General features: G+C 36.5%; 1 protein-coding gene across 1 annotated transcript in view; it reads left to right on the top strand.

Moving 5' to 3' along the window:
- LRP2 (LDL receptor related protein 2) overlaps positions 1–26,322 on the top strand; it is a 113,437-nt gene extending 87,115 nt beyond the window's left edge. Inside the window, exons 56-79 of the mRNA XM_051623712.1 lie at positions 267–512; positions 1,465–1,593; positions 2,284–2,403; positions 2,973–3,089; positions 3,352–3,468; positions 3,955–4,092; positions 4,850–4,972; positions 5,725–5,853; positions 7,745–7,876; positions 8,571–8,702; positions 10,796–10,939; positions 11,742–11,907; positions 14,276–14,404; positions 15,000–15,220; positions 15,662–15,838; positions 16,564–16,683; positions 18,578–18,668; positions 19,243–19,310; positions 19,471–19,591; positions 20,718–20,847; positions 21,678–21,791; positions 21,886–21,993; positions 23,706–23,777; positions 24,783–26,322. Of these exons, the coding sequence (XP_051479672.1) occupies positions 267–512; positions 1,465–1,593; positions 2,284–2,403; positions 2,973–3,089; positions 3,352–3,468; positions 3,955–4,092; positions 4,850–4,972; positions 5,725–5,853; positions 7,745–7,876; positions 8,571–8,702; positions 10,796–10,939; positions 11,742–11,907; positions 14,276–14,404; positions 15,000–15,220; positions 15,662–15,838; positions 16,564–16,683; positions 18,578–18,668; positions 19,243–19,310; positions 19,471–19,591; positions 20,718–20,847; positions 21,678–21,791; positions 21,886–21,993; positions 23,706–23,777; positions 24,783–24,944 (3,206 nt within the window). The 3' untranslated portion in view covers positions 24,945–26,322. The remainder of the gene's footprint in view (positions 1–266; positions 513–1,464; positions 1,594–2,283; positions 2,404–2,972; positions 3,090–3,351; positions 3,469–3,954; positions 4,093–4,849; positions 4,973–5,724; positions 5,854–7,744; positions 7,877–8,570; positions 8,703–10,795; positions 10,940–11,741; positions 11,908–14,275; positions 14,405–14,999; positions 15,221–15,661; positions 15,839–16,563; positions 16,684–18,577; positions 18,669–19,242; positions 19,311–19,470; positions 19,592–20,717; positions 20,848–21,677; positions 21,792–21,885; positions 21,994–23,705; positions 23,778–24,782) is intronic.
- Positions 26,323–27,557: the final 1,235 nt, after the last annotated feature.

Here is a 27,557-nt window from a genome sequence, read left to right as displayed (position 1 = left end):
CTCCCTTTTGTTTTGGGAGAAGACAGTATCTGTCTCACTCCTAGAAAAATGTAGAACTTCAGTGAGCTTGTCTGAAGATGCCCCTGGGAAATGTGCCATATGACATTAGAAATCTGTACCTTAACTGAGCAAGTAAATGTGATGTTTTATTTTTTACTTTTTTTTTAAACTTTTGCTGTAAACATGATAACTGCTCAATTGATGTAACAACAACAGACCATTCCTGTAAGTTTCAGTATCCTAACAACCAATTTGTATTCTTTCAGCCAATCACCAGTGTGAAACTCATCAGTGGCAGTGTGCCAACAAACGATGTATCCCTGAAGCCTGGCAGTGTGATAGAGAGGATGACTGTGGTGACAACTCGGATGAAGACAGTACTTACTGTGCCAGCAGAACCTGTCCCCCAGGCCAATTTAAATGTGACAATGGCCGCTGCATCCCACAGTCCTGGAAGTGTGATGTGGATGATGATTGTGGTGATAACTCTGATGAGCCATTCCATGAATGCAGTAAGCACACAGCTGTAGTAACCTGCCTACATTATAGTGCACCAAAACCAGAGCAAACTGCATTACTTAATTTTCCTGAGATGGAAAATTTCTTGGAATTGAATATTTTCTGCAAGCTAATTTCAGTCATGTAGTGAAGAGTGTTATAAAACACACAGGCTATATGATAACTTACTACTTTTTATTCCTGAAGGGGAGAAAAGCTTATTTATTTATCATGGCCAGATTATCAAGAACTGGCAGCATCTCATGCTGACTTGCTTGATGCTAGTGGCATCCCTTGCTTGATCCCTAGCAACACTTTGCAAAAAGGATGGATATATTCTTATCCATTGCCTATGTGAATGCAGTGAATGCCAGTTCACCAATTTTTACTTTATTCCACTTTGTAGCATGACATATGTCAGGCTTTTTACAAAAATAATTTCATTTCTTGAAGCTGAAGTTTTTTATGATGATAGGCACATGATTTGAAAACAAAAGCTTACAAGAAGAACAGTTAGAGCAGAGCACAGTCTAGCCTGTGTTTAAGAGCAGGATTTTCCTGTGTGCTCCAGCATGTCACTTTGAGTCAGTGGCCATCTGGAAGAACTTGAGACCTGGTTTTGCCATCTGAGGATAAGCTCCTTCCTCTGGCATCCAGGTTTGGGGCTTCTATTACCACTGTTACCAGCTCTAAATATTTTAAGGAAAAACATACTGAATGTTGTTTGAACCTGTCGTGGGTTTGTAGCATATACAAAATACAAGCAGCATAGATTGGAAAAGATAGTAAAATGAGATACATTTATTGCTTTTTCTTTAATAACACAGAAGTTAGCAGATAGCTCTTTTTTAGTAGAAGTAGTTGACGATAAATTATAGCAGATTTTGAGAGGTAGAATAGCAAGGAGAACATTTTAGTGGCTGAGTAATACAACTAACACAGCTAACTGACAAATGTCTCTTTCAGTGGGCCCTGCCTATCGGTGTGACAATCACACACAATTCAGCTGTAGAACCAACTACCGTTGCATACCATTTTGGGCAGTGTGCAATGGGAATGATGACTGCAGAGACAACAGTGATGAGCAAGGCTGTGGTATGTTTGGAGAAGGCTGTTTCAACATAACTTTGTAATGGAAATATTCAATTTACAGACACCTTGGTTTTCTGAAAGTCTTCAATGATAATGTACCTAGTCATATTTTGTGTTGTATCAATTAGTTACCCTGATAGTTACTTATCTTCAGGAAAAATTCTGTGTGCAGCAATTCATTTTGCAGTTTGCATGTTTATGAGCTCTGAGGATCAGGATTTTATGATTTTTGCCCAATATCTCATCAAATGAACAAGAAATTCTTTTACTTGAGCTCAACTGTTTGTACAATTAAAACTGACAGCATTTCCTACATTTACTTCCCTTTACTTACCTCCTGTGTTGATGAAACCATCAGTATGGGAAGTATAGTGACTCTTGCATTTGTGTTGAAACCTCTTATGCACAAACTCAGAGGACATCAGATTGCTGTATCAGAACCAGAAAAGACTTGACAGCATAACATGCCCTGAGGTCAGGATGCCCTCCTTGGACAGTACTAAGTTCATCGCATTTGTCTTTCCATCTCAGTTCTGTATAGTTATTGCAGCTTTTTCTTCATCACTTCTCTATTACTTGGCCCAGTCTGTGGCACGAACGTGTCTGTTTGCTTGCATTGTCTTCTGTGCATTCCATCTTATCCAAAGGCTATGCTAATGTGTGCTGTTTTCTGGCAAACTGTGTGCACTGCAGAGGAGATGACTTGCAGTCCTTTTGGAGATTTCCGTTGTGACAATCATCGCTGTATCCCGCTGCGCTGGAAGTGTGATGGAGATAATGACTGTGGAGATAACTCTGATGAGCACGACTGCAGTGAGTTATTTTTTGGCTGTCATGATATAGTCCAGCTTTTGACTTTACTAGTCTTCTGCTTCTTGTGAGAATGGAGCAGACAGCTCTCAACTGCAACTATTCTGTTGTTTTACTCTCTAGCCTTTTCTTTGCTGAACTACCACAGTGATTTCATAAAGAAGCATGTTGGATACATAAAACCACTAATAAATCCAGTCATCACAATAACACAAATTCCTGTTTTTGACTAAGAAGTGACATCTGAATTCTGCCATGTGTGCAAGAGTAGTGCATCATTTAGACGATGAGAGTGGATCTTTTTCCTTCTGATTTGGAATAAAAATTCCTGTATAATTCTGTGATAAACAAAATCCACATCAAATTTCCTTTTTTCTATGTGAAGAGGGACATAAAAGGTTTAACATAACTAAAGAGTATTGGGGGAAAGGCTGTTTTAGTATAATTTCGTTTTAAGGATTATACCACGTTATATGCCCATATTACTTTTGTCTGGTTTAATGAGACAGGTGTGAATATTTAAACCTACATCTGGGGAACTTTTCGTATTTGTACATTCATTTTAAATGAAGGTCCCCGTGAGTGCACAGAAAGTGAATACCGCTGTGACAATTTGCACTGCATCCCTTCCCGGTGGATCTGTGATCACGATGATGACTGTCAGGACAATTCAGATGAACGTGACTGTGGTGCGTATTGTCTGAGTATTCATGTTCACACTTTTGGTCCTAATGTGAGGAAGTATTCTGCAAAATTATCTTTTATGGCAAGTGCCTTTAGTGAAGTAAGGCTGTCCAGATCACTTTAGTTATTCCACCAAAAGTAGAGGATACCACAGTTTTAATGGTCTGGGATTTTGCAGTATTTTTAGGATGTTGTTTTCAAAAAATAAACACTTTATCTGGATTTGAACAAGAAGACATGTCAACAGTTACTTCTTAATCTTCTCAGATTTGAGGACCTGTCACCCAGGTTATTTCCAGTGTGAGAGTGGACACTGTGTTGCAGAGCGCTTCAGATGTGATGGAAATGCAGACTGCCTTGATTTCTCTGATGAAGCTACTTGTCGTGAGTTTCAAGCTTTGCAATTGGTGTTCATTGAACTAATTTCCTGAAAGATTTGCACTTTTCTCTCTCTTATGACTCCTTAGAGGTAGAGCACTCTGGAACACTCAGTGATGTCAGTAAAAGTTCAGGATAAGTATAATATTTTGAATCAGGTTTTTAATATAATAATGGGTTGCCATCTCTTACGCCAATTGTAAACACATTTGTAATGCTAGGAAATAAATGTGTTTACAAGGTCCAGCAGAAGATACACGTGATCAATTTTTTATCCTGTGGACTCTGCAAGATTCAGTGTTTCAGCTGTACTGTATTCTAACAAGGTTCTGTACGTGGGGTTGTTTTTTATAATGCTCAAAGAAAAAATATTTTACCTCCTACTATGGAGAGAAGGGTACTGAAAAAATAATATAGGGTTGGGCTGAAGATTTTTCAGGAAAACTTAACATTTCATTGTAAGTGAAAATGGAATAATTTTCTTTTCTTCAGCAACACGATATCCTAATGGTACATACTGTCCTCCCATGCTGTTTGAATGTAAAAACCATGTCTGTATCCAGCCATACTGGAAATGTGATGGTGATAATGACTGTGGAGATGACTCTGATGAAGAACTTCACCTTTGCTGTAAGAGAGAAAGATTACATTAAAATGAACAATAGACATAAAAAATGTCTGATTACAATAATTTAAATCTTTTATTTTCACTGGAAATTCTCAGACTTAATTCATGTTGAGTGTTGAGAATTTTGCTTCATATGCAAGTTCATTTCATTTTTCTACAGTATATTTCTCACTGATTGCAGATGTTTATACGTGTGATTATAAAAGTAGGGAGAAACATATCAAAGAGATAAGGACACTGCTTCGCAAGTTCAGGTTGGTTGTATAAAAGAATAGCATCAGTTTGCAATTAAAGATGAATTCATGTAATATATATTCTCAAAGGTTCTGAGCTTTTAAAGCTATTAGTACAGCTGGGACATCTTTGTAAATGTGGTTGAGGAGTCCTGACCTCATCTCTAAAAATGAGGTGTGGAAATGGTACTTAAAGTCATGTGTTATGCACTAAATAGCAGCTTAAATATTATGTTGGATTATCAACTAGTTTGCCTCATAACCAAATCTAGAAAGTTCAGTATTATATGTAGTCATAGGATATGCCTTTGGCCAAAGATGATGTTCTGTCTTCTGACAAAAAGTGTCCAATGGCCTAACATACCATCACCAAAACATGGAGAAAATACTCTTTTAGGTTTGAATTCCTCCATGCCTTTTAAAATATAAGAAACTTATAAATGTTACCAGATAAAAGTGATTTGGATAATTTGTGACTCAATGGTATGAAGTATCAAAGTGTGACTGACTTAATCTCTGGTTTCAGTGGATGTTGCTTGTGACTCTCCGTTCCGCTTCCGATGTGAAAACAATCGCTGCATATATAGTCATGAGCTGTGCAACCAGGAGGATGACTGTGGAGATGGAAGTGATGAGAAGGAGGAACACTGTATGTTTACACAAAACTGTACAGCAAATTCAGTAATTGTGATGTGCTTTATGTTTAGTAATACCAAAGGACTATAGAAATAAAAAAAGTCATACTGTAATCATACAGCTAAATTGTGTCAACTTCTTTTTAACTTCACTTAAGGAAGAGGAAGGAGTTTGGCTGTATCATAAAATAAGTAGGGGTGGATATCTAGGACTCTTAAAATAGAGAAATGGGTACTTTTGAATTTGTAGCACTGTTATGCACATAATAATATTGTTGATGTTTAGGCCTAAATTCTGCAGAAGCTCTGTTAATATTTAATAGTTTTTTTGCCACCAGATATCTTATGTAGTTCTCACTGACTATGTTGATTTTACATTATCAAGTTTAGTTAGATTTTTGGTTGCTTAATTATATTATTTGTTGGCTTTATTGTGAAACATTCCTAAAGTTAATAGTTTACTAATATTTCAGTAATTAATTGAAATCTGCCATACGTGTATGAAGTATATTGTTAAAGGTATTCATAGATTTGTGCTACTAACAGTAAATTCAATCAGCTATTAACAAGAAGAATTTTCTTTCTGTCTTTATAAAATGGAACAATGTCTTTCACTTTATGGGGATGTGACTAGAAGTCAGGAGGCAACACTTAATAGTTATTTTATCAAATTGCATCATCTTCCTCATTAGCAATATGGAATAGTGCTGTATGTTGGTAATGTGTAGCTGAAAATGTGATGGAACGTTTCTTTTCTCAACTGTAGGTAGAGAACCAACACCAAGACCTTGTACAACTGAAGAATTTAAGTGCAGTAATGGAAATTGCATTCCTCTGCATTATGTCTGTGACAATTACGATGACTGTGGAGACCATTTTGATGAAATGGGCTGCAGTAAGTAATATATCAAGGGAATACAAAATTACAATTCTATTGAAATAAAAATTTTGAAACTGATAACAATATGTATTTCTTCTTGAATAGCATACTAATAAGTAGTGTTTTTTTATTAGCCTGTGTTAGGCTTATTCAATTATTTTCTGTTTTCTTACTTGTGGGGAAAAACCGTATGAAATTCAGCACTCTGAACAGTCCTTTTTAGTCATAGAGTATCGAAGCATTACAAAACAAGGGCTTGATTTTTTGTGGATCTTATTTTGAAAATGGGTTGCATTATGGAAACAAGAAGATCCGGATATGGCAATCATAATTGCAATAGGCCAACCTATGGAATTATTAAATGGGCAGACTCCGAACTTGTGTAGATGTTCTAGCCCTGTTAAAAAAAAGTATACTGAGATGCTTCCATTTTTCCTGTTTAGAGATATGATCACAGAATTCTATAATGACAGCCAGATCTCAGGTTGAGGGCCCTCTCAAATCCTCTGCATGGCTTTTATGAACTATGTATTATAAATTTACTAGCATCCATTTAGATGCAAAAGCTTTGCTTTGAACTTTGAGGCAAGAGAAAGTATTCTCATGGAATCTGGAAAAGAAAAAATAATTCCTAACTTATGTCAATAGACAACTGCAGAGTGATGAGTATGTACTTGCAATTTAAATTTTTCAGGCTTTGATTGCTTCAAGTGGAAGTGTGCCAAATGATGCACTTATGATTTACAATCCAGCAATGCTTGCAAAATGCAAATAACTCAGAAGCCTATAGTGCAGTTCCAAGTTGAAGCAGCTGGCTTCTCTGTTTCACATACCATCCCAGTGGTCCTAAGGCAGTATAATCTAATGCAATGACTTGATGAAGATACAAGAGTATAAAAAGGGTATGAAACAATGCAAAACAGACACCCTCTGGCAGTCAGCATTCTACTGTTTCGCTGTAGATATGAATGCAGATGATTGTAGCCTTCCCAACATCAAATACCCGTGTTAAAAAGAAAATAGTGTGTGTGTGTATAATTAATTTATGCTTTTACATTTATGTGAAATTGAGCTGTTTAAACTTAATATAATTAGCACTGGGTTGTGTATGTATAAAGGCAATTATCAGCTTAATGTAATTTCTTTGGATACACCTGTATCTGCTCTGTCAAGAAACGTGTTATTTATCTTTTCTACTTATATAACAGATACGAGTTTGAAAGTACTTTGTGTATATGTAGAGTACGTCAGAATCAATAGAATTCTAGATGTCCTTTGAAAAGAGTATAATTTTCATTATTTTTTACAGAGTATCTATTATCTCTAAATGGCTTTTCCCATTATAGGCAGGTTTTAAAGGGCAGTGGATTGAACTGTATTGACTTGGTAGGCTTTAGATTAGGTATGGCACAAACAAGCTGTAGTTCTCTCTCTAGCTTCCAGATATAAATAATGCAGAGTTTGTGTTATGCATGATAGCAATTGAGAATGGTTGTTTTTTTTAGCTGATAAGAAAGGACTGGGTAAGAAAGAAGTAGGGTTGCAAAGACAGGAATTAGTCAAGTCCCTTAAATCCTTTCTGGCGTTGCTGCAGATTGCTGGTAATGTAGAAACAACTTCTTTTAATTAAGTTGAACTTGGATGGTTATAGGTGTTACACTGACTTTTTTCTGGACCAGCATTTACCACCTCTTCTAGTTAGTTATGCTTTAGAGAATAGATGTTTCTGAGTCACTCAGATGTAACTCAGATGTAACTGAGTTTCAGTTAAAAAAAATGAAAACTTGAAAACAATTTTCAAAGACAATAATGATGAAAATTATGTCACCTCCCTCCCTATTTTTTTTTTTTTGAGTTAGAGATCATATTTAATAGTTATAATTGTGTAATTTCCTTTTTTTCCCAGATCCTGGAACAGAGCGAACTTGTGCAGAAAATATCTGTGAACATAACTGTACCAACCTGAATGAAGGAGGCTTTATCTGTTCCTGCAGGCCAGGGTATAAGGCCAGTGAAACTAACCGAAACTCTTGTGATGGTATTTTCACATCTTCTAAACATATTTTCATTGATAAGTGTCCGGTGACCTGTCACTTCATCATTCTGATGTGACTATCCATTTTTGCCTTCTAACAGGATTTTACACATTTAGCAGATACCTCCTAAGAAGTTTTGCTGCCCAATCATGTTTTCTAACATGCAGGCTCATTCAATGTAGAACTGGCTCCACAGTTCAAAGTAGTTTTAAGCTCTTGGTGGCTGTAGGTGTATGATTTTGCTTTACTGTATATAGATTTTGTCACATCTTTGAAATTTGAGGGACAGGAATATGCTGGGTTTTTTATCCTCATTGAAAGAAAACTAACTGTATCTTTGCTTTAGCATTTCAAGAAGGCTTTACTTCTGAATCTCATTGTAGTCATGCCTCATCTTTTGTCTTTCCTTGGTGATTTAACACAAAAATACATGATCAAAAATGTCTCTGAAAAGCAATTTGATAAGCAGAAGCAATGGAGTTTTTAGCAATCTGTAGTTAAGACTTGTTAAACAGTAGAATAGTGATGAGGAGTTTTCTTAGATAACAAATGCTGATGTTGAAGATTTAAAAGATCTCTAGGTCACTGTTCTTTTAGAGTATGTGGGAAAGGGACATACCTACCACTTCATCGAGTGAAAGTGACCTGCATGTGGAAGAAAGAAATTAAGCTCTAGTTTTCTCAACTTACATCTAGATATCAATGAATGTGAGATCTTTGGAACATGTACCCAGGACTGCAAAAATTCCAAAGGAAGCTATGAATGTTTCTGTGCAGATGGCTTCAGGTCTGTGGGTGATCAACAAGGGAAACAGTGCGCAGCTAATGGTATGTTGACTGACAGAAAGATTGATTGCTACTTGTAAAGAGCAAGTGGGACATAGCAACTTAATGAATATAATCCTCTCTTTTTTTTTTTAGGAAGGGGGTAATGAAAACCAAACTTTACCCTGTAATATAATATTATCTATGTATTCCACCCATTCCATAATAAAAAATAGAATGCTCATCTCTGCTTCCAATTGTAAACATTAGAAAGAATATCTCTATTTGGATGGCTGCCTTGCTTTATCCTGAAATTTTCTGCAAACAAAAACTTGCTTATGCTATGGTTATCATCAGAAAGAAATCCATGTTGCCTGTTCCTGAAGTTTACATTTTTCAACAGAATAATGCATTGGAAGAAATTTGCATTTAACTGGTAAAAAAATCAAAGGCAGTTTGATGACAGATTGCCTTTTGCTGTTCATGGACCGATGCACACAAATAGAATCACTTTGGCCAATGTTTAACATCAGTCATTAGCTTTTTATCATACCTCAGTGCAGAGACTACAGTGTGTGACAGTCATTGAATAGGTAGAGAGTTGATTCAGAAAATAATAATTTTCTGAAGAAAATAGAGAAAGGTTACAATGCAGCAGTATTATGTAAAAGACAATATTGTGTTTAGGAAAGTATTCACAATTTAACAGCTTTAAGAGATACATAGTAGAAACATGGTGTGCCTAGTCAAATAGTAAAATCTTCAAAACAGAATGCCTTTGACAGAAAGTGTGGGCTGCTGAAATTTTTAAACCTAGAAGTTAGATTTGTAATATAAAAAATTATACAAGAAAACCAGGTATTTCAGTTTCCAGTCCAGGGGCCTAATTCAGCAAATACTTACTGTTGAGTGCGAGACTGCAGGTTCAAAAGGGCATTTTGGACCTAAGTTTTTGCTTGGCTGTCTTTTTATTTACCTGTGTCAGAAATCTAGTTCTTTGAAACCTTTTTTCATAGGCTTTACTCAGGACACATGTAGACACCCAAAATTTTATAGGAGGTAACATGATTGTAGCTGGTAACATATTGACATTTTTGTTCCTAAAGTTCTATATCTGTGTATGCCCAGGAAACTCTACTGCTCTTTGCAGTACAAGTTCACAGCATGATTAATAAGGGCTTTCTTTTTCTGTGCTGCAGGCCTGATCAGTAGACATTTTCAGAACATGCATAGAATATTAGGTCATCTTTTTTGTGTAATAGCATATATATTGGAAATGCTGTAAATTCTATGCTGAATTGTATGTTCATTAGAGAATAGTGTCACTTTTCTTATTCTCCCATAGGTGGGTGTGACTTAGAGGGAAAGGGATTGTTTTCAGATGAGCACTTAATAGGAAATTGAGCATGATTAATTGGAAAAGGCACTGGTAAATGAGATTTTCCTTTCCCAGGTGAATGCCTTGTCCTTTCTTATTGGCTCTGTAAAGATGTGATTAATGTAGGGGAACTTCTCTGGAAGAAGGCCTAGGCTTTAAGTCCGTAACTCCCAACTGGACTTTGGCTTTAGCAAAAGGGCTGAACAATTAAATTTTCTCACCAGCAAAATTGGGGAGGAGGGACTGATACTCCCTATAGTCAATTTATTAGAGTATAGGGGCTAACCCCAAAATAACCTGTGGTTAGGGGAACATAGACACATTAGGATTTAAAGACTTTAAGGTAGAAATGTTCAGACAGGTTGTGTCTCAAGATACTGGCAATTTATTGTTATATTCAAAATTGTTTACTGTACTTTGAGGGGAGGAGTTGAACTGTATATTTTTGAGATGTGAGGTGGTGATATGCCAACATTGTAATGTTTTAAGAATTTTTAAGGAATTATGCCTTAATGATTACTACTTCATAAAATCTGTGGTGAAGAAGATAAACACTACTGTCGGTAGCAGTAAGCATTTCCTAGAGGTTTTAATGAATGTTGCAAAACAAAACAAATTTTAGTAACTATAAAGCTTTAGAAGTGACCCTGTGTTTCTTCTGCTTCTTATGCAGACAAAACTTCTGAAAACCCCAGTTTAGTTTTGACTAGAAGTGACTTTCATCTCCTTCTTCTAAAATGAAAAATACGTGAAAGTAATATTCATGATTGCTTCCCAGGTAACCCTCCGTTGTTACTGCTGCCAGATAATGTGAGGATTCGAAGATACAATATCTCATCAGAACAGTACTCTGACTATATTGATAACCAGGAGCGCATCCATGCTCTGGATTATGACTGGGACCCTGAAGGGACAGGCCTGAGTGAGTATGTGTAGAACATAATAAAGCACCGTGCAATGGTTGGTTTAAAGAGATGCATTTCTGTGGCATACATCTTTAATTTACACTGGAAATCAAAATAAAATTAGATTAACTGGTCAGGTCTTGGTTGAACATGTCCCTCCCCTCTACTCACTCTTCAGCATCAATGTGTTTTCATTTAATACTTTAGTTCAGTTTAGGTAGGAGTTTCCTGTTTTTGTTTTGGTGTGAATTCAGCTGTGGAATTGTGGCTTTTTTATGCAGTAGTAGAGGATTGCTATAAATGAACCCTTTCCTTTTCTTCTGCCTCTGCCAGTCCCCAAACCTGGCTCAAGTCTTGCAAGAACTAATCCTTATACTAAGCAGGAACGGCCAGTAGATCCCTATTTTGCCTTATATCTTTGCCTCTTCATTGGCTTCCCTGCTTTTGACTTTGTCACAGTGCCACTGTCCTGGGCCATAGTTGCTCCTTAGGGTCATGAGAGTCTAAATTACTCTCAAAATCATGTGCAAAGGCTTTAAAAGTAAGTCACTCTAGTCTTGAAAAATGTGATACATACTTCTTCATAATCTAGCTCAAGTTGATTTTAGATGTGCATCATACCTATATGAATGGCTTTAATATGTACACACTAACACAATGCACAATGTAATTGAATTGAACAGACAACTTCATGTTTTTATTAATAAATAAATGTCTGGTATCATCACATAGAAGCTTCAGAAAGATTAAATTTTTTTAAAAAATATAGAATAACTAGACATTAAAAAAATATATCTATCTCTGTCATCATTTTTACAGGTATTGTGTACTTCAGCATTCTGGGACAGGGTTCTGAGTTTGGAGCTATCAAACGTGCTTATCTGCCCACATTTGACAGCAGTAGGAACAATCCTACAAAGGAAGTTGACTTGAATCTAAAATACATAGTGAGTCCTGATGGGTTAGCTGTTGACTGGGTTGGAAGGTAGGTGCACCGAAAAACTAGAAAAATGCTGTGCATCGAGTGTGTCAGGTGTCTGATCAGGGAGAGCAAAATCCACTTTATTCTTCCTTATGAACTGTTTCTGAAGATAAGTAGTCTCAGGGTAGTTCAGAAAAATATAGTAAGCATTGTTTGCCCAGACAGTTAATAGGTTGCCCAGAGGTTAAGAGCTCAAATGTGTGTTGCTGATAGCATCCCCTTTCTCTCAGGAAACTTCCATTACTCCACAACTGGCAGATCAGTTGTGCATCAAGTACAGTGATAATACACTGGACTTCATGTCAGATGGATTTTTCTTGAAGGAATCAGGTAAACTCCAGGGAGCAAGCATTCTCTGATGTTAGAAGGAGAGCTCCTCAATCCGTAATGGAGTTTGTTTCGTATCTTTACTCCTTTCTTACCAGCCTTGTGCTATATGAGATAATCCCAAAGCAGAATAAGCTCTGAAGTCTGATGAATACAATTGTTTTCTCAGAAAATGGTTGTATTTTTGTAATTGTGTCTCAGAGTTTTTTCTCCCTCTTACTGGCTGTGGATATTTTTTAAGTCTAAACCATGGCATTTTTAACATCATCCTAGAAGTCATGAGATCACTGCTTATTTTCCTTCCATTGGAGAAGATCTGGGAGAAAGCTAGGCATGACTTTTGGGTGTTTGTCTCTGATGCTAATGGTATCATTTCTTATTTACATAGTAACTGTTAAAGGCTGTGTTGGACAGGCACAGCTGTAGTTCAGTTGGTATAATGTTGAAAGGATCCTGATATTTGTACATAAACACTATGAAAAGTAGTCAGGATTCTGTCTTGAAGCTGCATGGACAGAGGTTATAGAGGTGAGTCAATCTTCTGAACACTGTTGACAAATTTTGAATGCTCCTGATAATTCAGTCAATAGGGTGAAAAAGGATGTTAAGATTATAGTAAAGCATGTTTTGGGAAAGCTGAAAAATGAAGAAGGAACCAACCTATCTGCTTCCCCTCTGTCACATGGTTATCAACTAAGTGGATGAATACTTTGCCTTTTATGTCCTCAATCGAAATATAACTGGAAGATATTTTAGATCTGGATTGCAGCTAGGTAGCACTTTGAATTGTGTTTGTGGCAATGGCGATTTTTGTTTTCTAATTATTCAAAAAGCTATTGTATGAGTAGAAATAGATTGGGAAAATACTTATTCCAGTTTGGGGCCATATAGGTAGCTTTCATTATGTAGACTTTTTGTGTTAGATGATGTATGCTGTGTTAGGTGTTGTGTCCCGTGAAACAGTTACGGAGTTGCTCATGCAGTACATCACCCTGATTTCTAAAGCAGGATTAAGCCAGTCTGGCTGGCTGAAGTAATTCACTAGCCTTGAAAAATAGTGCCAAACACAATGGGGGTTGGGGGGGGGAAATTGAAAATTGTATTTCTCTTTCCAGCAGTTTTAAAATATGAGATGGATGTTTTAAGGTCTGGGCTAGCCTTCAGCCGTAAGGTTATTTTAATGTTTGCTTTGTGAACTGCAGGCCACACAGAAAACCAAGTGTCTGAATTTCTATTACAAATCTATATGTTCATGAGAACAAGGACAAAGGGTATATATCACCTGCATCCTGGTGAGGCTAGCATCTTCAGCACTTCAAACATAGTCTTACACTGATTTCAGAACAATGTTGAAACATAACCTAAAAAGGCATATTATGTTTGAGAATTTATTCCATCAGAAGGCATTATGTGATTAGTGAGTGCATAATAATGAGTATGTTTATTATCTAAGGTGAAAAAAAATAGTAAAGCCATGATGATAAAGATAAGAAAAAATCAGAGAAGAGCAGAGTCTGTGCCCTGTTTGTAAGGACTAAAAGCATCTGTGTCTGATGTGGTAAAACTTTACTCATTAACATCTCTGTTAGAAGACGGGCGTCTGGAGAGGAGCTGTGGACTAATAACCTTCAGAGTTGCTGTATAAATTACATGGTAGATAATTTTTTATTTGTAGTGAACCTCATTGTCTCCTAGAAAACCAACTCTTTAAAGATGCTTATTAGCCACTTCATGTACTTAAAAGTAACAATGAAAGTTCTCAGTCGCCATTTAATGAAGAATATTTGACAGAGAACAGAGGCAGCTGCAGAAATTTTATCAGAGGGGAAAACTAGTGAGTTGATATATCACATTTGCTAAACTCACCTATACTTAGGGTCTGTATGTTCCAGACTGAAAAAGTTCAGATAAAATAAAGGCAGCTTCATTATATTAATTTTGTTCAGGTTTGATATAGCTTTTCTTCATAACAATTTTTTTGTTAATTCCTCTCCCAAGTATAAACTATTTACTTTTGGAATGTTTTGTGTTTTATGTGATTCAGACACCTTTACTGGACTGATGCAGGGACTAATCGAATAGAGGTGGCAAAATTAGATGGACGATATAGAAAATGGCTTATCTTTTCTCTACTGGATCAACCAGCAGCTATTGCTGTTAATCCAAAACATGGGTAAGTACTACAGGACTTCCCAGAGTTATTTTCAATGCTGCTGAATATCAAAGAACCCTGCAATGGTAAACTCTACAGGAAAGAATAAGAGAATGCTTTCTGGAGTTCACCTTTACTAGTGCTAGGAAATTTTTGTACATAGGAAAATATTTTAAGACTAGATTTCAAATGGCTGCTTGTGTCGGTGACAACACCAGGTAGGTCAACTAAAAGTCTCCTTTTTAAAGCATTGTGTGCCCACTGTTTCTACTGAAACTAGAGCAGCGTGGCTCCCTGAAGTCACCTGGGCTCTGCAGCTGTATCATGACTGATGGATATTCAGTGTTCATAATCCTTTTTCTTCCACTGAGAATGAGAAACTTTTATTAAAACCACTCTCTCTCCAAATCAGGACACATTCTTCTTTTGGTATTTATCTTCTGTATTTGAAACAAGCTGGTTCAGTGAACCCTCTCTAATGTTCCTGATCACTTCTGCAAAACACATATTGCTGAACAGTTTTATGTGCCATAACTGATATTTTCCATGAAACTCCAAAGGATAATAATGATGACCAAATCCTGAACTGTATTAAACTCTGGTTCTGTCTTTTCAGGCTCATGTATTGGACTGACTGGGGAAGGCAGCCAAAGATTGAATGTGCCTGGATGGATGGACAACAAAGACAAACTCTGGTCTCTGAAGACCTTGGCTGGCCAACAGGTCTTTCTATTGATTATTTGAACAATGATAGGATCTATTGGAGTGATTCTAAAGAAAATATTATTGAATCCATGAGACCCGATGGGACAGACAGAAAAGTGGTATTACATGGAGGTAAGAACTTATTATGCAATTAATATAACGGTAACCAACATGTATGCTAACAAGCACTTGGGCTTCACAGGTGGGGCTAGATTTGGGAGCTTTTCAAAGAGTAAGCTTGTTAATGTTTCGTCCTCCTTTATAACAGGTTAAATGGCACACCAGGTTCGAAGCTCATGATACATGGTAGCTAGATTCCCTGAGGGTAATTTACATGACCCAAATAGGGGACAATATGGAAAATTGGATTCTTGCTTTTTGATGTATATTATTAAGCAGTTTGCAGGTACAGTGGCATAAAGTGGTCCGGCACATAAAGGCTGTATGTGTATAGCTGCAAATGTGTAAAGATGAAAGGATTAGTTGATATATTTAAGCTGAAGAAGAACAGCAGTTCTGTCACTTCTGCTAGAGATTTCCTTGCTGACACTATTGTTTGGTTCCTTTGAGAAGTAGGCAGTCCATACAGCCTTGATGTCTTCGAAGGCCATTTATATTGGATAGCTAAAGAACGAGGAGAAGTTTGGAAGAAAGATAAATTTGGAAGTGGAGAAAAAGTGAAAGTGTTGACTGTAAATCCTTGGCTTACTCAAGTGCGTATCTATCATCAGCACAGATACAATCAGTCAGGTAGGTAACCAGCATCCTGGTGAGCAATTCCTTATTGTGACATTGCAGTTGACATTGATGTCTTCAAAGAGCTTAGTAATGTTCTGATAATGCGCCTGTCAGCATGGGTAATATGGATGTCTGAAACCTAAAAGTGGAACAGAGGCTGGCAAGTATTTTCTGCATACCCAAAGTGAAATCAACAGTGGAAAACCACATGCTGCTCTTTAGGGTCTCTTAGTTCTAAGTTATGACCCTGCCCTTTTTATTCCCCCTTCCATTATATAATTGTCATAGAGGTGGCAGTCACAATGTGAATTTATCCTGGTAACAAAGTGCTGGCCATTTAATCCTGCCTTCAAGGGGGATATTTTGGCTGTGACATGTCCACAGTAATCACAGGGGAAGATGTCCAGAGGAACATCCAGCAGCCCCCTCTTTTGAGGAGTTTTAGCTTTCAGAATCAGAAAGTTCCACGTTGTTTGGAGATGTTCAGGTTCTTCTTGGTGCTGGGCTGGCTTCCAACAGCCATACTCTCTCCCTTAAGAATGTATGAAAAGGCAGAGAAAAATTTTTTATGTAAATGTGGTATTTGGGCATTAGTTGTTTTAAAAAATGGTGGTAGGCTTTTTTGGATTTTTTGATGTGTGATATTGAAGAGATATACTACTGACTAGGGCAGTAGTATATACTGACTCTGGAATATGCTGCATCTCTTTATCACCTTTTTTTTTTTTTTTCTTCAGTGCCTAATCCTTGTAAAGATGTCTGCAGCCACCTCTGCTTGCTGAGACCAGGAGGGTACACCTGCACTTGTCCACAAGGGACTCGATTCATAGAAGGCAGCAGCACAGTGTGTGACGCAGGTAGAATAAGTTGTCAAACTGGAAGTGAAAGCAGAGGAAGCTTTTCTTTAGGAATGCAAATTCATTACTGAATTAGATATATGGAGGGATGAGCTAGCTAATATAATAGATTTTGGTAAGACAGGACATCTGGCTTTTCTTCTCAGCCATCACTGATTTGTGATCACCTTGTACCTTTTATTTAATCTCTTTGTATGTAATTTGTAAAATAAATATGGATATATCACTATAACCAGTCCAGACTCGCCTGCAAAATTGGTCACAGTTTCTGATTTTTGTTTTTAAATTCCAAAATATTTTGGTTTAATTTTGTTCAAATGCATTGATTTCAGAACTAGAGAATTTCTGGCAAATTATGGTCTACAATTATGTTTAAAATTCTGTACAATATATTGTTTGAGCAGTAAAATAGAATACAATAGAAACCTGAAACAAAGTTTCAACTTACACAATTCAGTGTCAACAGAGATAACTTCTAGATAATTATAATTCACTGAAAAGCCAGTGCTTGGTCATTGCATTGCAGTAGAGCCCCCAGAGTGCTTTCAGGAGCACCAGTAAAATAGAATTGCTCAGCCTTTCCTGAGAAGAAAGAGCATACCACTGCAGGACTATTTCTCTAGCTGAAAGTCTGCATCCATAGCTTACAGTGATGTGAGTGGTTGCCAGATGTCCTGTACTTATGTCCCTGCAACGTATCTCTAATAAATTATGCTTTCTAACGTTATGTTTGGCGTCTTCTCTATCGTGAATCTTTTCTAAATTCTCTTCTTTTTGCATTAAAAGTGAAAACATAATCATTTTTTACACTACCTTATCTCTAAATTACATTTTCTTAATAATTGTTAAGGCTCTTCCCTATTGCCATGTTGTGTGAGCTGCAGAAAAAAGAAGCTAGTAATATGATGTAACAATGAATGGAAGTGTGCATGTTTAATGTTTAAATGTTTCATGTTTAAATTAGGGATCAGTATATGCATTTGGATTGTTTGGTCCTTTCCCCATAGTGCAGTTACTGAGAAACACAGCCTGTAAGATCTGCATTTTTTCCCTTTTTGTATCCCATTTACTCAAAGGGAGGCACATTGTAGTAACAGACATCTGGCTGATAAAAATTAAAGGACAATAGTATTATGATCTAACTTACCAGTGTAAGACACACTGTCAAAGTCCATCCTTAATTTATAGCCTATAATGATGTCTAAGATACAGAGCTTTTATCCTATGTGAACTACACTTTTCTGACAGCATATCCTGAGTTATTACTGAAGACTTGTAAAACTACACTTTTTTTTTTTTCCCACTTGACTCAGCATCAGAATTACATGCTCTGTGTTAGGGCCAGCCCAGGCAGCTCAGACAGTGGCATGATGAAGAACAGGCTTCTGCACTACCTGGTGCCAAGCCATCAGCCTGTGCTCTGTAATGGCAGAAAACTCTGAGGACTTGGAGTTTGTCTCTTGTTCTCACTGTCAGGATGTATGGGAGTTCAGAGGGCCCTCCTGTATGCATGTTTCCATCCACTGCTTTTCTTCATAAGTAAATGCATCAAATTTTTGCCCTCTCTCTGCAGCTTTAAGCTGGTTGGATGGAAGAGTCTGGGCAAAGGAGATAAAGTATTGCTGCTTTCTGAGTGGAGAGCTTTGCAGAGTGGATGTAGGGTGCATTGCAGGAGCTAAAGAAAGTGATTGGATATACAGCTTTTAAATTGTCTGTGCCCACTTTTACTGAATAAGTTATTTTCTGAGAACACGTTTTACTTCAATTAACTTCCAAAAAGTAGTCTGTGAGCTTGCATACCCTAGTTCTATACACATAAATAAAATGCTCTATGGTAGTTTCTCTTTTGTTGAAGATGTCTTGATAACACATATATGGCTTTTGAATTTTGCAGCTATCGAATCCCCTCCCACAATGCCACCAGCATGCAGGTGCATGTATGGAGGAACATGCTATATAGATGAAAGTGGTCTTCCGAAGTGCAAGTAAGTCAGTATATTTTAGGATAGTCCTGGATCAGAGACTGTGCTGATTTAGTCTTGAAACAATTAAATTATTTGTAATGTGTTGGAAATGCTTCAGGAGATGTCATACATACTCATTAGCACATTTGTAACAATCTCAGCAAAAAATATATATGCATAAAAGTATCAGCAAAGAAGCACTGTAAATGCATCATTTGGAAAACAAACAAACAAAAAACACAGAAAGGCAAACCTCTGAAGATTGTAGTAAAAGGCTATACCAAAAACTTGTAAAAAATGGAGAAGTAATGCTCATTAGATGTAGCTTGTAATAGCCAGTAGGTGCCACTGATGCTCTGCTAAAACAAAATCTTTTTAGTTCAGTGACTAGTTTCTGATTCAGCACATTTAATTTCCACTTCTAATTCTATGAGGAGAGTAGACACACTATACTTACAGTCAGTGAGATATATAATTACAGAACACGGAGTTAAACCTTATGGAATGTAGATAAAAATTACAGAATACAATAAAAAAGGTAAGATCTTAGACTTAAAAAAAGCCATTCCATCAGTTGTCCTTTCTACATTTACAGGTGTTCTTATGGCTATGCTGGGAACTACTGTGAAATAGGATTGTCAAAGGGAGTGCCTCCTGGAACAAGTAAGCTTCAAGTATATATTACACTTGATATTTTGAGCTAAAAAATGTATAATACCTCATTATGATACCTCTTCAGGGTCAAGCTTATAATTTTCTGGGCTCTTTTTTACACTGAACCTATGCTTGCTCGAATATTTGCTTATTCTTCTGTCTTTGACAGCAGCAGTAGCAGTGTTGCTGACCCTCGTACTAATCATAGTAATTGGAGTGTTAGTGGTCGGAGGCTTTTTTAACTACAGGCGAACAGGCTCCCTCTTACCAGCACTTCCCAAACTACCAAGGTATGTTTTGAAGGCTTTCCTAGCTGGAAAGTCTGCACTGAAAATATACATTGGTTTCTAAATATTCTTGTAAAATGCAGTTTGTTTGACATGTGCTTTTTCTGTTGGAATATGAGAAGTGCGGTGTTGTGTCAATTCCAGTGGGTTTTTTATTCCAACCAATACAATAACTTATCATTATTTTGAAACAAAGGACTGTTGTAAAACTCTTGTACATTCTAAATTTGCTTTAAAAAATTAGCAATATAGAACACTGTTTATCAGGTCTAGATCTGGTTATTCCATTCAAAAAGATGCAAAAGACCATAGTTACATTATGTTTTTATTTTTTATTAAACTTTGTAAGATAATGATTCTGGTAAAGAGATCTTTTTTTACATTGAAAAGCTGCTCTTCTGCAGCACTGTATTAACCTGTTTAAAAATAATATGAGGCAAGTACAGTGAACTTCTAACTGTTTCCAGTCCCTGAGAAATCTGGGCTTTTTGTAGATTCCTGCTCTCTTGAGTTCTGTGCAGAAGGTCCTGTATTTGGATGCTCACTAGTATAATTCACTGCTAGTATTATTTTGAGCCTGACAGTGTTTTTTCAGCCCACTTCCAATATTTGTCATGCAAATCTAATGTGCAATTGTGGTTACCATCATGCTATAGGCAGATTGACCATTTGCTTATATGAAAATATTATCCTCTAGGTATATTAATGATTTGCATGCATGAACACCTTTATTATAGGTGTTGGAATTATATCCACAGATTTATATGCTATTTCAGCTGCATTTTAAAAAAATCTGTTTCAATGAATTTGAATAATGTTTTTGTCTATAAATCAACATTTAAGTGAGAGTAGTCAAAATGTAGGTAAATTTGGGGGGAATAATTGTTCATTGAATTAATTTGATGTCTATGTGAGCACACAAAGATAATTGAGATCATTCTGAATGGGCTAAATTAGGTTAAAAAAATGTTGAACTAATCCAGGAATACTACTTCTGGTGCCCTTGCTAGCTTATTATAGCCAGCAAAAATTCCAAGTGATAATTATGCTCAGAAGAACAACTAGAAGAATTTGTTTTATAAGCTCTCTTTCTGTATAATGTCTTCTTTTTTTTTATTTTTTTAATTAGTTTAAGCAGTCTTGTAAAATCTACTGAAAATGGTAGTGGGGTAACTTTCCGATCTGGAGCAGATGTGAGTATGGACATAGGAGTTTCTGGCTTTGGAGGAGACTCTGCTATAGACAGAGCAATGCAAATGGTAAGGTTTATTTAGGAAATATGTTTTTTAAATTGTGTGCTTTTAATGTCATTTCTAGCTCATAGAGAGAAGTCTTTTAGGTAAAAAAGATAGTGAGATGATAAATGTGTTCTAGAAAAAGTGAACATCAATTGATAATTTTCTGAAATACCTATTTGTAAAATGAAAGCAAGAACAAATGCAGAGTGTTCAAAATAATGTGACTTCTCTCAAGCTTTATATATTGTTTAAAATTAAAGATGAATTACAGACTCAATTGAAAGTAAATTAATATAAAAAGAAACAGATGGTGAAGATAAGCTCATAATACATGTATAAGACCTTTTTTCTAGATGAAAAAAACATACTCTTTGTTAAAACTAGGCAATTTCTGTAATTAAACAACCATATAAACATTTCAGGAAATACTGGGAAGATACCTTTAGGCTTGAATATTACATAAAATCTTTTTCATGGATTAAAAACTTTACAGTAGTTTCCATTTTCTGCCCTAATATTGACATACTGAAGTCCAGCTGATGCAGTTTTTACTTCGCTAATTACGGGTCTAGATACAGCCAATTTCTACTTCAGTGTCATTAATGCTCCCTCTATATTTAGAGTATAAAGAAAAATAGTAGAAAATTCACTAGGAAATAATTAAAAGTGTTTGGTTTACAGCAGTGAAGAACTATGGGGTATGCATCCCATTTTAACATCACGTATGCATGAGCAGATTGTAGAGAGATATTTTTCAGTATGGCTTTTCTTAGCCAAGATATACTAATATGAGGGAGCCAATAAGAGTGTTTATTGAACTGCAGTTGTTTTGTTTGGTTTTTTCTTCATAGAATGAAAACTTTGCAGTGGAATCAGGGAAACAGCCAATCACGTTTGAAAATCCAGTGTATGCAACCAGAGATGGTGGAGCCAGCACAGCCAGTGCAGTTATTCAGCCAACACATGTAAAATAAACTTAGGCTTTATGTTCATCTTCCTTTTCCTTTATGACTTAAAAAAATTCTTTTAAGAACATTGATTTTCCTTCATCTCCTATAGGTAGCAGCAGCTAGTACTGGGGAAAATGAAAATTTTGAAAATCCTATGTATGCCTCTGGGATATCTGCTAGTCCAAAGGAACCCCCTCAGAGTACTGATGCACCTCAGGTAGGACATAGAAATGCTCCAAATCAGGAATCACCGAATCACAGAATATTAGGGGTTGGAAGGGACCTCCAAAGATCATCAAGTCCAACCCCCCTACCAGAGCAGGACTAAAAACACCAGGGCAGATCACTCAGAAAGGCATCCAGATGGGTCTTGAATGTCATCAGAGAAGGAGACTCCACAACCTCTCTGGAGAGCTTATTCCAGTGCTCTGTAACCCTCACGGTAAAGTTCTTCCTCATGTTGAGGTGGAACTTCCTATGCTCGAGTTTGAGTCCATTGCCCCTCATCCTGTCACAGGGCACAAGTGAAAAGAGGTTGTCCCTGCCTTCTTGATGCCCAGCCCTCATGTATTTATAGATATTAATTAGGTCCCCCCTCAGTCTTCTCTCTAGACTGAAAAGCCCCAGGTCTCTTGGCCTTTCCTCATAAGGCAGGTGTTGCAGTCCCTTAATCCCTCATAGCCCTCTGTTGGACTCTCTCAAGTAGATCGCTGTCTGTCTTGAACTGGGGAGCCCAGAACTGGCCACAAAATTGAAATGTTAAGGAAGCTGCAATATAGTTTTGGTTCTCTTTAAGTAGTGCCATGGAGTTGGCACATAATCTGCATGAAGTCCAACTAACTGGACCATATTTACAAGCTTTGCAAGACCTGGTCAGGAACAGATTGGTAGGAGCAAAGCAGCACAAGCACAGAATTGCCCAGGGCTCACAATAAGGATCTGCTTGGATTAAACCCCCCCTTCTTCCTGGCTTATCTGGTTATCAAGCAAACAGACTGGAACAGAATGTTTCCTTTCACTATTTGTTGTGCTTCTGTTTGAAGGTAGATGCTAGTCTGAAAATTGTAATGTAACTGCTGTAAATTGTTATTGTAAATTATTATAACTAAGGCTTTACTTCAGACATTTAACAATTATTTTTAAACCCCTAGTGAATTATACCTTGATAGAAGCAGCAGAGTGAGTGGTTTTCTCTTTTTGTCCCTCCCTATAAAGCATGAAAAAAATTGCAAGAAAAATTACATTTTAGTTTGAACACTTAGTGGGTTTTTTCTTACATAAAATTGAAATAAGACATTTAGTCAGTGTACTGTGATAATTTTTTTTCACATTTATTTGTAATTTTATCCGTATTTAAAAGTGATAGCAAGGACATTTAAGATACTTGTTCTTACAGGACATTTTAACAATGAACATTAAAATATTGTCTCATCTCGATTATTCATGATTCATGGATGATGCGTTTTTATGTCTTAATATCCATCTGAATGAGCCAGTGATGGCTTTGCTTGCAGGACTATTTTCACACATTGTACACTAAAAAGCACCTTTGAGCTTTGAGATGACAGTTCGGTCAGCCTGTTGTTGTAGTTTCAAGAATCTCAGTAATTCTCTTGTGTTGTTTTAAAGACCATTTTTCTTCCTGTTTGACCTGTTTGTCTGGAATGGCTTTCATCAATTAATTTAGTCACTTCTACTACCTTCTGGCCTAGTTTAATGAATACTGCTTTAGGTAAAATAACTATAAGTGGTAATATTGCAGAAAAGAATGTTGGGTCTTGTGTTTAGAATTGCAGCATGGTAATGTAAGAGCACCCAGCTGAAATCACTGAGTTAGCAGTCAGTGCAAGTGAAATCCAACAACAGCGATGTCAGTTTTAAGAGAAGTTGAGAAAAATGTGTAAGGTTCTAATAATTTTTATGTTTCAGGAATCAAAGTGGAGTTTCTTCAAGAGAAAAATTAAACAAAGCACTAATTTTGAAAACCCAATATATGCGGAGGTATTGCTTAATATTGTATATTTCTATTTTTCAGCTAATGTACTGCTAGACTTTTTCCTTGCTTTCATAGGATAGAGATTATGTATGGGTAGATTCTGCTGCTAAGTGAAGCAGCAGAGAAATTCTAGTCCAGGTCAAGATAGGACTGAAGTGATTTTGAGAAAAGTTATGAAGTCTTGTGCAGAATGAGTTGTTCAGCAGGAATCCAGCTCAGGGAGCACAGCTGCATTGCCTACATCTCTGCTTTCCCAGCCCAGGCACTGTGTCCTGCTCCAGAATCTCAAGGGCTGGTTTCAGCTTGCTGGTGCATTCTGGACTGGCTCAGGGACACAGCACAAGTGGGAGGCTACTGTATTGCTCTGGGAGTAAAGTGTCTCTTACCCTCTCAGTTTGGGCTTCAGCACTGCACAAAAATTCAACAGCTCTGCAGCCCTGTTTCTATACCAGCCCTATTTTTGTAACCATGTAGTTGGATGAGACAGTTCTTTTAAGATGGCATGCCAGTGGGTGGTACGTGTGCTGGAGGAATTCTCCCGGCTTTGGGCATGAAGGTTTGGACTTGAGCCAGTAATTCCAGACCTTTTCATCTTACAGTTTTAAATTTCTAGTGGCCTGAGTGATGTAAGAACTAACTCACTGAATAAAACTAGTTGCCTTTTGTGAATAATTTAGGTTTCTAATGCTTGAACAAGGTGAGAGACTGAGTTCTGGAAGACAGGGATTCATTTCCTCAACACTAACAAATGTAACTATTTACAATCAGTATTAGTGCCAATGTTATCTACAGTCTTGTATGTGCATATAGACATATCAAGCTACCCCTGACATTAAGCATTAAAATAGAAGTCCTAATGTGTGGATTAAGTTCATAGTAGTATTTATGTAGTTTTTACTCAGCTGTACCATCTGAGATGCAAATAGCATTTAGTTTTTGTTTTCTGAAAGTTAAGATTGGATGTTTTCTACATTAGAATGTGAACTTGGATTTTATGATTATGGTTTCAGATGGAAAAGGAACAGAAACAGGGCACAGAAAATGTTCCAGCCCCTTCTCCTTCACTGCCTCCCAAGATTACTCTGAAGAGAGACCAACCATTAGCTTATACAGCAACAGAGGATACATTTAAAGACACCGCCAATCTGGTTAAAGAGGACTCTGTGGTATAACTAGGTAACTGATTTAGGGAAAATTAGATACATCCATTTGCACATATATTTTTTATAAACAGAAACGTAAGGTTCACATTCAAATGCTTTATAAAAATATATACATCTCTTAGCTAATGGCTGGAGAGGTATATTGAAACTATGCCTTGTTTTTTTGACAAATGCCAATTGCTATTTTTATGAACAATTATCATGATGTACTACTATATGTATATCTTTGCACTGAAGCTGTCTGAAAGTAATGTTATAAATATATTGTACATTTGTAAATTTTTGAAAGATGATCTTGTTTGGTGATGTTGCTTGTAGAAATCTGTATGGAATTGGTTGTCTCTTTAGGGATAAATTCATTATATAAATGCTTAAACTAAAAAAGAACAAAACAAGGTGAATTTAGGAACATTACTGATTTACAGGATCTTTAGAGTATTTAACAGCACCTTTAAAAAATACTACTGGTGCTCTGGGCATCTCTACCATCTATTTTATATACTACTGTATGTAAAAATGGGTGTTTCTATTTATCTTGTGTTAAACAAAAGATGGAAGAATCAATGCAGCATCAGTATGCTGAATAGTCACCTGTGCAAAATGTTGTTCTTACAATATTTTAACCACCTGAGATAAAATAATTTCCTCTCAATCCATAAGAGACAGTTTTTTATTCTAGGTTCCAATTAACACCATTCCATTAAGAGTGTTCTTTAAAAAGATCTGATATATTTAGATTTTCGTGCTACACATACTTAAGTTAATGAGATTTTCTCCTTCTCAGCAATGGAATAGCCCTATTCTTGGCTGGACTCTCTGGAAGTAATTTGTACTATTAAGTGAGAAGTAGATAGATTTCTATAACAGCGTATTTCCAAACAGAAAAATACAAAAGATAATGGTTCATTTAAAAAATTATTCAGGTTTTTTAATGTGAAAATTTAATTTTATTGACTATTTATTTCCTGAGGTGGACATTAATAGAAAGGGAAACAATTTCTACTGATGCTGTCTTTGTAGTTATCTGGTTATTTCTGTAACCTTCCATCAGAATATACTGTACATCTTATTAGCTTTTCTATTGATTAGCCAAGGTAGTTTCCACAACATGAACCATTTGAGTACCACTCTTGAGTACCACTGCAGGAACATGTTATTCAGCATTCCTGGCTAGCTACTCATATAATTGAAATACTCCTAAAATTATAATCATTGAGACTTTTACTATTTGATTGTTTTATATCTGAGTTCTCAAAATATATACTGTTTCTGATTAGAATGCTTATAATTGCTTTGTAATGTACTTTGATTAGAAAAGACAACTGGAAATTGATGCTGCTGAATAAATCTAATAAATGTATTATTTTATCACATCCTTATCCATAAATCGTGTTAAGGCTCTATGTAGTTTTTTCATTTGTGCAGATTTCTATGCACTCTGAGATGAAAACAACAGTGCTTTAGATAAAAAGGCAAATGAGAATAGTGCTTACTGCCTTCACACAACTGGCTAAAGCTCTTGATGCAACATCACTGTCATTGTATCACTCTAAGCATTAAAACTGCCCCATTACACAAACAAACTGGCCCTTGAAATAGGAAACTCCTACTATTGCTTGTAAGAGACTGACTATCAAGGTATTATGGCATAAGTGATTAAAACCTTAGTTTGATTAACTTTCATAGCTGAACACTTTTAATGTGTAAAATTCCTTAGAATCTGGGGCACACCATACCCACCGGTAAGGTTATGAGAGGTGATTTCTTTGAAAGGCAAGTTGCTCTTCTTGAGGAAAGAGTTCACAGTGTTTTTTAAAGACAGAAGGCAGGGCTTGCATTTCCACAGGACTGGCCTCCAGTTTCATACCACAAGAAAGAGCAGCATCAGTTTTGTGAACAGTCTTCATCAACAGAAAGGTTTGGAAACAGTTTTGGAGAAAGCTGCTAATATGTCAGTCACTCATCAGAGGTAGTTTGTTGTGTTTTTTTTTTTTTGTCCCAGAAGAATTTAAACTTTTCAGATGTGGCGGAAAACCATCCCTGGAATACTGTATAGATAGGCAGTATGTAGACTTGATTGTTTAACATACCTGATGGTGAAGGATTCCTAAGCTTCAACTGGGCCTCTTCGTCTCAGTAGCATACCACAATGTACCCTTCTGATTATGTGAAATTTAGTTTTTGGTACTTCATTCAACAGAAGCTTTAGATTTTCTCTCTCAGTAAATTTTTCACTTGTATTCTTTTTCCCATATGAGGACAGTCCCTGCTTGTATTCTTTAATTCTGAACTCATTCTTTTTCAGAGAAGGCTGATTTTTAGAGATTGCAGCACGTCTCTGAAATCTGTCAGGCCAGATAGAGAGAACTACAACTCTGCAAGTATTTAAAATGAAATAAAAAAAAAAAAAAAAATTCTTGAAATCGTTTCCCATAGAACAGAAATACTGAAAGGTTACTGAATGTTTTTTACTTTCTGTCCCTTTCTTGCGCACACACACATTCACACCGCCCCCCACCCCAAACATGCAGAGTGATGAAACTCCTTTTCTTACATTTGGAGTTCTGACCTGCACATGGTATTTTTGTAAACTTAATTGAATAACACATTAATGATTAATCA

This window comes from Apus apus, chromosome 6 (genome assembly GCF_020740795.1).
Source record: "Apus apus isolate bApuApu2 chromosome 6, bApuApu2.pri.cur, whole genome shotgun sequence".
In the NCBI taxonomy this organism is placed as follows: Eukaryota; Metazoa; Chordata; class Aves; order Apodiformes; family Apodidae; genus Apus; species Apus apus.
Note: the sequence above shows the minus strand (reverse complement) of the source record. Positions and strands in the feature narration are given on the sequence as shown.